Here is an 11,361-nt window from a genome sequence, read left to right as displayed (position 1 = left end):
GTTAGATTTTTTCTTTCGTTGGTTTTTTTTTTTTTTTTTTTTTTTTTTTTTTTTCAGAAACAACGGATTTTTTCCTTGGATTGGTGTTACTTGCTCTACAAGAATCCAAGAATTCTTTTAGTGACCAAGATCCAAGAATTCCACATATATGTTTATAGGTTTTTCTTGATTTCTCTCTCTATGCGATTTATCCATGGGTTTTTCTTGATTTCTCGGTATGGGTAGGTGTTAATTTGAGTTTTGAATGAATATTGGCAGTGGGTTTTGAAGGAAAATGAGCTAATATGTATTTTTTGCTATATGTCCTGTTGGGTTTCTCTCAAATGTTGATTTTTTCTATTGTTGAAACTTGTTGTGAGAGCAAGCAGAGTTGCTTGTATAGTAGATCCTGTCAGTAATCCAATCCAAAGGCCTTGCCTCCTAAGTGTAAAATGAAAGCCAAGATAGCACCTATCGGAGTCCCAACCAGATAATATGCACTAAGGTTGACGTAGGCTCCTATATTCTGCAACCCACTTCCTCTAGCAACTCCTAATGCATGCATTGTAGAAAATAAGATTATGGACCTATCGGGTATCAATATAAAGAGGGAGTTTATGACTTCTACATAGTTGCTTATTTGAAAGCAACCAGCTTAGATAAGTTATTCCAAATTGTTCTATATTGTATAAAAACAAATATAGTTGTTATTGTTGACTGAATGAAACAAATCTTGGACCATATTTTAACACAAGCTTCTTATATATATATATAAAATATATATATTTGTTTTAACATAAGCTTGTTTCGCGTTGTTGAATTGCAAAGAAGACATTTTTTTTACAGGAATGTAGAGTTTTGAAAGAGTAGTATTGAAGCGGCTGCAAGAGAGATTACGAAGAGCGACGCAATAGAGAATAGCAAGTGCAATGCAAACATGGATATGAAAGTTTCTTTAGAGCAAATGCATGCAATTGGCGTTGAAAAATAAAAGTATCGGTCGATGAAGAAACACAATCAAATTGCTCCAGCCTTTTTCATTGGATTTTTTAATTTTGTTTCTAGCATTATATGTTATTAGGATATAAAGAAGTCTATATCTTTGTGTTGTAATATTGGATTTTTAAGAGGCACTATAGTTATTGTTGGACTTGTATTGTCCTCTTCTTTTGTACAGGATGTGATTATCTAGGTGTATTGTTTTGTACATGCACTCACTATATTTAAAATTCAGGTCATTAAAGACATATATAACTGTTTTGTACAAATGCAAGAAATATAGTTCATTTCTATGTTTTGCTTTTAGAGAGATCAACAATGTGAACAAAGACACAAGTCATGTCAGGTTTAATTAGCTTCAGTAATGTGCATTGGCCAGAATTTTTAACACTGGTGCAAAGCATTAACATAGCTAATGAAGTTTAAACCTACCATTGTGGATTTTGAATTCATGTAAAAGTTGATAACAAAGCTTTTCATCCACATGAGTTTAAGGAAATGCTTCCAGATTTTTTTTTTCATCCAACAATACAACAAAACCACAAAGCCAACCAAAAGTCCTAGTAGATAAATAAAAAAAAGTGAGAACAATAATAAAAGAAACCCACAACTAGAGAAGTCAATACAACCAAGAGCTATAAGATGAAATTGTTGACATTCCGTAAACATACTAAAAAAAACTGCTTATGAAATATTTGGTTTTTGTGCCCTTTGCATAATAGTATTGTTACATACAAAGTTTATCACATATTTCAGTAATCACACGCTAGGAAGTAAATGTGTCGAAAGGGTTTCCACAATCGCAACCTATATTCATTTCCTTCCTTTCTAGGCTCTCCCTTCCTAATTGACTTAGATATCTCCTCAATGGGAACTAAAGGCAAATGACCAAAGATAGGATAACCCTACTGGGTCACGCCCTTCAACACACGATTGTACTTCTCTGACCACTGCTGGATGAACACTGGTTCAGTCCAACCCACATCTGCATGCTTTAGGACACAAGGAACTGCTTATACTCTAAAGCAGCATAATACACAGCAACACACGGACACCCAATTTGCAAAAGGTGGAGCATCCTCGTCACATTTGTGCGAAGCTTCGTCTATTCCTGCAATAATCAAACAATTGATAAGTTCCACGAAATAATTCCATCTATTTTGATAACAAATTGAAAAAAATGGGAATAGAAGGCCATAAACATATTACTAGCACCAATATTTCCAAGTTCCATTGACACCAAATATAGAACTCAAAAGCCTGACCTTATAGATTTTTGACTTGAACAAATCCATGACATATATCTGGCAGAAAATTAAGTCACGTTATGCAAGTTGGAAGTGAGATGAAAATGCCGAATTAAAACAATCAAGTGACCTACGAGATGTCATTAGAAAAATTGAAATGTTAAAAAGGTTAATATCAACAGCATACTAGGAAAATGTTCTCTTCTTATTCTCGAAAAATCCATGACCTCCAATAACAAAACAAAATCCTCAAATTAATTTTACATGCAATGCAGCAAATTGAACAAAGAAACATATAAATCCCGAAAGCAGGAAAAGGTTATCTTCTTATTCTCAAATTCCAAGCAGTACCCATACAATCATGCACGAATCAATAGACGTGGCATGAAAAATATTTTAAATTCCGAATACAATTCACAATAAGGGAGTCAAATGCAATATAAGAAGTACAATGACATTCACAATTTATCTAAAACTCATTAAGGCTGCGTGCAATTGTCTTGGGAATTTAGAAGGAATGAACTCAGAAGGTACAAATGAGCATAAGAACAATTTTGGGATGTCTGGTTTGGAGTTGGATAGCAGAGATGAGCCTATGTCTCTCAGAATTGTCTTCAAGCTTCAAAAAATGCTTAGAGTCAATTAATCAAAATGGAAAGGCTAGACAAGCTGGGAAATCTCGAGAATCAAATGGAAAGGCCAGTCAATTACCCAAGTAGATGGGAAATGTGAACCTAAAACAGAATATTAAACATAATTTTCCCAAAAAATTAATGGACTTGCAATAGACAAAAAAAAAAATTAAAAACAAAAAGGAATTGATTCATATCAACGAGAGATTATTCACCAAAAACATAGCAGTCCATGCATATTATTAAGAAAATTCCAACTAAAAAATAAAGTCATTCAGGCCAAGAGAGGATACTAGCACATGCTAATGTTTATTTCTTGAAATTTGGTGATATGTGGCTAAACAAGTCTCAAACGATCTGAGAGTTCATTTGAATCGATGTTTTGGTTTAATTGGTTCCCAAATAAAAACCTAAAATATTCAAAACTTGTTTTCAGCGTTTCCTTTTCATACATTTGTGACCAAACAAGAATAATAACACCAAACAAAATTGCTCACATTTGTAAAGGATATAAACATGAAAGATCTTCTATATTTAGAAAGGTTTCAACCATAACATGTTCAGATATCTAACTATCAACTAAATACCAAGATAGATAAATCATTTCCACAACCTTTACCAGATATGAGGAAAATCTGAATTAAAAAAAATAAAAAAGAAAGAAAGAGAGAGATTACAGGACTTGAGCATCTTTTGGATCTGAAAAACATAAATAATGCTGAACGATGAAAAAAAAAAATGAAAATCACTTCCTTTATCTTATGTTTTCTCAACAACCAAACATACTATAAAGGAAAAAGTAATGACCAATATATATGATACGCATTAAATTTCAGAAAAATAAAATTTCATGGAAAAAATCAAAGAAACAAGGCATACCCATATCAGCATTTTGAGCAAAAAGCAAGGGAATGTGGAATATCTACACAGATAGATAAGCACGGTAAGCAAAGGAGTCTGAGAAACCCAAAAAAAAAAAGAGAAAAAACCATGAGAGAGAGAGAGAGAGAGAGAGAGAGAGAGAGAGAGTGAGTGAGAGAGAGAGGGAAAATGACCGTAAAGAGAGTGATTGACGGTGGTCGGAACGGTCGGCGTGCGGCGTGGTCGTGGTCGGCGTGGCTTTCGGCCGGATGTGAGGGGGGAGGAGGATGGAGAAGCGTGGGAGAGGGAAAAAATTTGGGGGGGAATGAAATGCTTCTAAACCTAAATGGCTCCAGATTTTATTTATTTATTTTTTTTAATGCGAATTTTTTTTTTAATAAAAAATTAAAAGAACTTGTGCCACGTGGGAGCCCGGATAGCACAGCTCAAATGCTATAGAGGGGCCTTTTGTCCGTCTTTCATCAGCCACTTTCCCACGTGGCAGTGTCATTTTATTAAAAAAAATTGAAACCAAACTCACGGGTCAGAGGAACAAAAACCATTTTCCCCCAAAAATTCTCCCCCCTTTCTCTTTCCCTTGAAACCAGCAGACCAAAACCATTTCCCCCCAAAACCATTTCTCTCCCAGCTCTCTCACAGGCCGGCACCGGACCAGCAGACCGGGTTTCTCGACGACCCACCGATCGCCCGTCCCAGCTCTCTCTCTCTCTCTCTCACCCAGCAGACCGGCCCACCGACGACCCACCCGCCTAGCTCTGTCGGACCCAGCACAGACCGGCCGCCCAGGTCTGACGCCAACGTCGCTCTCTCTGTCGAACCCAGCAGACCGGCCCACCATTTTTGTCCTAGCTCTCTCACAAACCGGCACCGGACTAGCAGACCGGGTTTCTCGACGATCCACCGATCGCCTGTCCCAGCTCTCTCTCTCGAACCGAGCAGACCGGCCCACCGACGACCCACCCACCTAGCTCTGTCGGACCCAGCACAGACCGGCTGCCCAGGTTTGACGCCGACGTCGTGCTCTTTGTCGAACCCAGCAGACTGGCCCACCGATCGGAGCCCAGATCAACTCCCAGCTCTCTCACAGACCGGCCGTCCCAGCTCTCTCTCTCTCGAATACTCTCTATAGTACTGTAAGTTTCATGTTGGCCTTCACATACCAGAACCAGTAAAATACAAGTAAAAATAACTAATCAGATGATTTTTTGGAAGTTGACATTTCTCACCACTTTTAGTATACTATTAACACTCATGCGAACACTAGAACATGCAGGATTTGTAAGGGTCTTTTTTTAGTTTTTCCAAATTCAAGATTTGTAAGGGGTCTTTTTTAGTTTTTCCAAATTCAATTGCATTTATCTTTTTCTTGTTGCTGTTTGCTTTCCTATCAATTTCTTATTCTTCTCTATCACTTGGGCAGATTATGTCTTGGGGGAGTTGAACACAAAAAGCCACTGAGCTCCCCCCATTTCCAGCAACCCATTTTAGGTAGAAGTCCCCCCCCCCCCCCCTTTTCTACCCATCTCCACTGCTGACCGAGCTCTCAACTTCCGGCGCCGACCGATCTCAGGTTGTTTCGAAGGTCTCCATTTTATTTTTTTTAAATGAAATTTACTTACTGCTATTCTGACCCTAATAGGCATATTATGTTGCTCATAAATTTAGACTTGTAATCTTGTTCCTTTGGCAAAGAGGCCTATGGGTTATTGTCTTCAAATTAAATGAGCATAGAGAATTACCGGACAAATATATCTTGCTGTGACAAATGTGCAAACATGTAGCTTTTGTGTTTTACTTGTTTGTTTGATTTTATCGAAATGGAAATCTTTGTAATGGAGATACACCAATAAAGAACGCTTCTATAGAAGATACACCTTATTATATACTTTCAATTGCTGATATTGCAGTAGCATTATCTATTAAAAGTTGATTTCCAAGAACTTATATCATCATGCAGCTATGTAGTTGTGAGTTGTAGATAGTTTAGCTGCAGTTGCTTGTTTTTCTGTAGTTGGCTGTTTGTTTTGTTGAGTTTGTAGTTGTGTAACTTTCCTTTGATGGTTTAGTTATTAATAATATGCTTATTCATCTAAAAAAAAGAATGCTAATAAAAGCTGAATTTTAGCTTAAGATGTAACAATACATGAGAGGAGAATGGAATATGTCAAACAGCTAATGCCGACATTTGTCACCATTGTTTAGGGTATGGCCCTCAAGCACTTAAAAATTGTTGCACTAATATGAATCTTTATTTGTTGTAGAAACTTTTAGATGGACTTATCACAACTGTCATTGATTTCACAATGCGAAGATGAATGTTCGTTGACACACGAACAAGTTGATGATGTTGTGCCCATCGAAATGGACCCTCAAAATGGTATGTTGGTTGTTTCATGCTTTCTTTTAATTTCTATAACATATCATAAAGTAAATGTTATTATTCATAGCTAGGTTCTTTACACTATGTTTCATTTGTTTTGATACAGATGGAAATGAAATTGTGACTGATAAACAGTTGAAAGATGATAGTTTGGTTAATTGTCGTTCCAAGCACAAGTTCATAGATGAAGATAAAAATGTTGAGGAACTTAAGGAGGGTATGCTATTTGGCTCTATAGAGGAACTTCTTGAACATTATAGAAATTATGCGAAAAAAAAGTATGAAAATGGAGATATACATTATAACGAGCCCGAAGGATCGTATCTACCACCCCATTTTAGAAGTTTATTTTTGTGTCACCCTAATAATGATATGAATTTTAAAAGGGAAAAGTACACATTACCCCCTCAAACTACTACCTCATTGTCAATGTACTCCCCAAACTATCAATTATGTCAATGTCCCCCCCCTAAACTACCAAAAAATGTCAATGTCTCTCTAATGACAAAATGCCATTCATAAAATTATTAAAATAAAATAAAACTAAAAAAAAAATTATTCAAAAAATATAAAATAATTTATTCAAAAAAATAATAATAAAATTTAAAACTGTTTTTTATATTTTTAAAAAAGAAAAATAATAATTTTCAGTTTTTATTTTTTTTTTCTTTTAAAAAAATTGTTCTTTTTCGTTTTTTTATTTTAATAAAAACTGTTTTTTTTTAATTTGTTTTTTTTTAAATAAATAAATTTAAGTTATTTTTTGTTTTTTCATTTTTTTTTCTTTAAAAAAAAATTGTTCTTTTTCTTTTTTTAAGGTTTTTATTTTTCTTTTTTTCATTTGTTTTATTTTATTTTATTTTAAAAAAAATATAAATTTCAGTTATTTTTTATTTGCTTTTTTTTTTTTAAAAAAAAAATTGTTCTTTTTCATTTTTCATTTAATTTTTTTAGTTTTTTTTTTTAATTTTTTAGTTTTAGTTTTAATTTTTTTAATTTATGAGGACATTTTTGACTTATTCAAAAAAAATTAAGATCATTTTTGTCTTTTTGTTGGTCTTAGGGGAGACATTGACTTTTTTTAGTAGTTTAAGGGGGGACATTGACACAATTGGTAGTTTGGGGGGTATATTGACAATTGAGTAGTAGTTTGAGGGGGCTAAGTATACTTTTCCTATTTTAAAATTAACATTGAACTTTAGTATAGACAGACAAGTTTCTTATATATATATGTAGACAGACAAGTGACAACCTATGAACACAGTAAGTATGCTTGAAGTTTTAAGGGGGCGATGAAAGTTTTGCTTTCAATTTGCCAAGTCCTTCAAGATCTTTCATTAGCTTTATGGTTCCTTTTCACATAGAAAGTTTTTAATCTTTTATATTTTTGTTTGGTAAATCTGCAATGTTCTGTCCTTCACCCCTCTCTTTTTTTCTCCCACAAATAACTCCATTCTTTCATTAAATAGCATAACCCACGAGCCCTTATCCACCTCCCTTCCCAAAATTTTATCTTTGAAAACCAGTCCCTTTACGTACTCCAGACCAAACCCGAAACACTTGGGAATGGCGGCAAGGGCAAACATTTGTCGGATGCCAAACAGATTGATGTTTTAGAGATTACACCAGACCACAGGCCTGAATTTGTTAGTGAACCTTCGATAATGACAGGCCTGCAGTGATCTCTTCAAGAGAGTCAACATAGTTTTTATTTTTTTGGCTTTTATTCTGCTGTATAATGTTTATTTTTTAGTCTTGTCATCTTGATGATTCTGCTCGTGATTGGCCTTATATTCATTCTTTTCAAAAACCTCCCTTCTTAAATTTGCTCTTCCATGGTGAAAAGCAGAATTGACTTGCTCCACCAATCTTGGTTGGATGTGCATAAAACAGGAGATTGGTACTTTCGAAGAAAATGGGAATGTTTCATCTGCCCCCACTGCCGAACGCATGCCGCTGACTGCTGTTGTTTATTCAACTTCCACAGGCAGGCTATAAACCCTCATGGGTTAGACAACGACCAAAAAAATACCATTGAGATTATATAAAAGAAAAATATATTCCCAAGTTTGAACTAGCACGCCAAGGTAGCCAATTGAGAAGAATTTTTGCAATAAGTTGTGAAGGTAAAGAGATGATACAATGGCATCATCTATACTGATAGGCCAAGTTTTAAAGAGACAGGAAAATGACTCTCTCTTCAAGTAAGCCCAAAGGAGATCCTTTTTACTTGATAGAAATGAAGTCGATGTTTGAGCTTCAAATCCATTTCCAAAGGAAATACTTTGCCTCGATGGTTGAAAATCATGAAGTCTAAATTGGCTGGTAAAGACACTATCCTGCATCCAAAAATACACAATCCAGATTTCAATAATCAAAGTAATAAGAAAATTAAAAGAAAAAACAAAAAGGATGCACAGAACAATTAACTTCAGAAGTGATGGAGAAAATAGCAGAAGGTATTCTAGAGTTAGATAAGAACCTTCTAGGATATCTCTGTCTCAGAAGAAATACCCCATGATATGTTTCCAAATTAGCAATTCCGACTTAAATCAAGCAATCCAAGGTTCACGAATCATGGGTCCTTGCTGTATTGGTGCCACTTATTATTGTATCGGAAGTATACATAATGTTGGAGAATTAACAAAGGCAACTCAGATGCACCTTTATTACATTAATGGATGATTAGAGCCACATAAAGCTTCATGATTTATTTTCAACTTTAAATAGTATGAATTGGGAACTGTCATGAAAAAGAAAAAGAAAAAACCACATAATGTTACTCTTTCGATTGCTGACCGTTTGTACAAGCTCTATAGTAGCTATGTGCTAGGCTGCTAGCTAATTGCATCACTGAGGCCACCAAAAGAATCTAGGTGTTCAATCTTCACAATTTGCAACCAACAATGTGCTAAAATTGCTCTTTAAACATGCAAGAAATGGCATCAGGATTGACATCAGTCTTATCAAGAAACAGCTAAAACAAATTCATATAAATGAGTATTCCAAAGGGGAAATCTACTGCATAAATTAACAACGAGATTAACTAACTCATTAAATGCAAGGCTTAGTTTGAAACTTCTGTTCTAAGGGTTAAAGAAATTTAATCACATAGCATCACTCGCTGCCTTGCACATACTTTCATGTGTCTCAACAGGACATAGTTGCTCTCTTCTAAAGCTAGAAAGTTTAAATATCATAAGGAAAGTCATGCATTTTAACTATCTACCACAATTTAGAAGAAAACAAGGGAGTGAAGGCCATTTGCAACTTGGTCACTCCCTGAAAGATTAAAAAAATTAGAACAGGAAGTAAAGAAAAAGGCATGCACTGGCATGGATATAATCGTTAATCTTGATAATGCTTCTATTTTCTTTTTATAGGTACACTACACTCATCCCAGTGGATTTTGGATCCACAACTTCACCCTCCACCCCATTCTTGCGGGGGTGCTGGGGGGGTAGTAAATGCCATTAGAGCTACAACTATTTAACAAAAATTTAACAATGCTTCTCCTACATAAAAACACTTTAGTGTCCGAAATATGGTTTGATTGGAAAAATCATTCCCATCGACCCCTCAATGGGTTATCTGACTAAGCATGTGACTTTCTTATTTTTGATCATATGTAAAACAACAAAGTAGCATTAAAGGTCAAAGCTCGAACAATATAGAAGGCAAGCATCTACAAGAATTCTGTAGAGCCATTCAAGGACAAGGAGAGTTGCAAGCAATGTGGGTTAAGTGCCAAGAGGCTGACAGTCTGCTTCTTAGAAAATAATTGAATATATTCTTTTTATTGGTAAATTACACTGCACCTAGTGACTTTTAAATGCACGATTTCAGCCTTCATCCTGTTCTAACGGGAGGAGGAGGTCCCATTTGACGTACAACTCATTGGCTTTAGAATTAGACTTACAAGACGATTGAGTTCAGAGACATCCAGTTGTGAGGTTTAGAATTACTTAACCATTGAATATATTTTTTATTAGGAAAAAAACATTATTAATGCTACAGAAAAGAAATTTACATTGTTCAACATATAAATTTATCATGTACAAACTCTAATGTCAAATGTCATAGGTTTCAATCAAACTGCGACTAACAAAACCTCTTAATCTCCAACCTCAAATCTAACTCAAAAAAAATTGAAGAAACAGAAAGAAAGGCATAGCAATACCTATTCTCTTCGGAATGGGGATGTACGGAAAGAAACTTCCCCGGCACGGAAAGCGCCGCCCACACATAGAAGACTAATCCTAGAAGCAACTCAACCACCACCTGCACTCCCAATAAAACCCCCCAGATTCATATAAACACCACAAACCCATAATTCAAGGATCAAAGAAAAGCCAAAAAATAATACTCACATTCATTGGAGGTCCTGAAAACTCTTCCTCCATAATCTCCAACACGCCCCTATCTGCAACCACAACCAAATCAATCAGAACAAAACCAAAGCATAAAAAAATTCGACACCCAGAAAACTAACGTCAAATTTCATAAAGTTCATGTGAATTCATGTTTATATATATATATATAGGGCTTACATTGGATGAAGACGGTTTTGAAATCCGGCGGTTAGGAAAGGGGAAGCTGGTCAGCGGCTAGGGAGTGGGTGGCAGTAGGCGTTGATGGTCGGCGGTGTGGGAGGGGAGCGGTGGAGAGAAGCTGAAACACTGTCGGTGAGGGAGGGGGAAGCTGAAACGATTGGCTTATCAAGAGAGAGATACCGTAGAGAGAGAATACGGTGGTCGCCGCTCCTGGTCTGTGAGAGAGCTGGGTCCGACAGAGCTAGGCGGGTGGGTCGTCGAGAAACCCGGTCGATCTGGGCAACGTCGGAGATCCGGTGCCGGTCTGTGAGAGAGCTGGGAGTCGATCTGGGCGCTGATCGGTGGGCCGGTCTGCTGGGTTCGACAGCGAGAGTGACGTCGGCGTCAGACCTGGGCTGCCGGTCTGTGCTGGGTCCGACAGAGAGAGAGCTGGGTGTCGAATCTATTGGTTTCGAGAGACTCCGAGGGAGAGCGAGCAGCGTCGGCGTTGGTAAGGGCGTCGGATTCGGATTTCCGGCCGGTGGGCCGGTCTGCTGGTTTCGAGGGACTCCGAGAGAGAGCGAGCGGCGTCGGCAAGGGCGTCGGATTTCCGGTCGGTGGGGGAGGGCACGGTGGAGAGGGGGAGATTTGGGAAATGGGGGAAATTTTGAAAATGGAACGTGAATGGCGACACCCCGCGTTTTGATTGC

At 36.7% G+C, this 11,361-nt stretch overlaps 2 protein-coding genes and 1 long non-coding RNA gene across 3 annotated transcripts; 1 reads left to right on the top strand and 2 right to left on the bottom strand.

Moving 5' to 3' along the window:
* Positions 1-1,662: 1,662 nt before the first annotated feature.
* Positions 1,663-4,050, bottom strand: LOC133882768 (uncharacterized). The gene is made up of 4 exons (XR_009902720.1): positions 3,913-4,050; positions 3,737-3,779; positions 2,244-2,282; positions 1,663-2,089 (listed from the first exon to the last, which is right to left on the bottom strand). It is a non-coding gene; the product is annotated as an uncharacterized LOC133882768 (long non-coding RNA).
* A 1,948-nt stretch (positions 4,051-5,998) lies between these two features.
* Positions 5,999-8,117, top strand: LOC133881252 (uncharacterized). Its single transcript, XM_062320182.1, has 3 exons — positions 5,999-6,116; positions 6,226-6,462; positions 7,969-8,117. The coding sequence occupies exons 1-3, from the start codon at positions 6,011-6,013 to the stop codon at positions 8,115-8,117; spliced, it is 492 nt and encodes a 163-aa protein (XP_062176166.1). The 5' UTR covers positions 5,999-6,010.
* A 24-nt stretch (positions 8,118-8,141) lies between these two features.
* Positions 8,142-11,030, bottom strand: LOC133882891 (membrane magnesium transporter-like). Its single transcript, XM_062322122.1, has 4 exons — positions 10,853-11,030; positions 10,490-10,542; positions 10,300-10,400; positions 8,142-8,458 (listed from the first exon to the last, which is right to left on the bottom strand). Exons 2-4 carry the CDS (start codon positions 10,520-10,522, stop codon positions 8,320-8,322), a joined length of 273 nt encoding a protein of 90 aa, XP_062178106.1. The 5' UTR covers positions 10,523-10,542; positions 10,853-11,030; the 3' UTR covers positions 8,142-8,319.
* Between the last annotated feature and the right edge of the window lie 331 nt (positions 11,031-11,361).

This window comes from Alnus glutinosa, chromosome 11 (genome assembly GCF_958979055.1).
Source record: "Alnus glutinosa chromosome 11, dhAlnGlut1.1, whole genome shotgun sequence".
NCBI classification, from domain to species: domain Eukaryota; kingdom Viridiplantae; phylum Streptophyta; class Magnoliopsida; order Fagales; family Betulaceae; genus Alnus; species Alnus glutinosa.
This window is presented reverse-complemented; position numbering and strand designations above follow the sequence as displayed.

What these genes read in the sequence shown, in the direction of transcription:
- LOC133881252 (XM_062320182.1), top strand. Translation starts at nt 6,011, where the DNA reads ATGGACTTATCACAACTGTCATTGATTTCACAATGCGAAGATGAATGT. An exon ending in CGAAATGGACCCTCAAAATG is followed by an intron (nt 6,117 to 6,225) that starts GTATGTTGGTTG and finishes GTTTTGATACAG; the next exon opens with ATGGAAATGAAATTGTGACT. An exon ending in TCTACCACCCCATTTTAGAA is followed by an intron (nt 6,463 to 7,968) that starts GTTTATTTTTGT and finishes GGTGAAAAGCAG; the next exon opens with AATTGACTTGCTCCACCAAT.
- LOC133882891 (XM_062322122.1), bottom strand. Translation starts at nt 10,522, where the DNA reads ATGGAGGAAGAGTTTTCAGGACCTCCAATGAAT. An exon ending in TTTCAGGACCTCCAATGAAT is followed by an intron (nt 10,401 to 10,489) that starts GTGAGTATTATT and finishes TTGGGAGTGCAG; the next exon opens with GTGGTGGTTGAGTTGCTTCT. An exon ending in CCCCATTCCGAAGAGAATAG is followed by an intron (nt 8,459 to 10,299) that starts GTATTGCTATGC and finishes TTTTGGATGCAG; the next exon opens with GATAGTGTCTTTACCAGCCA.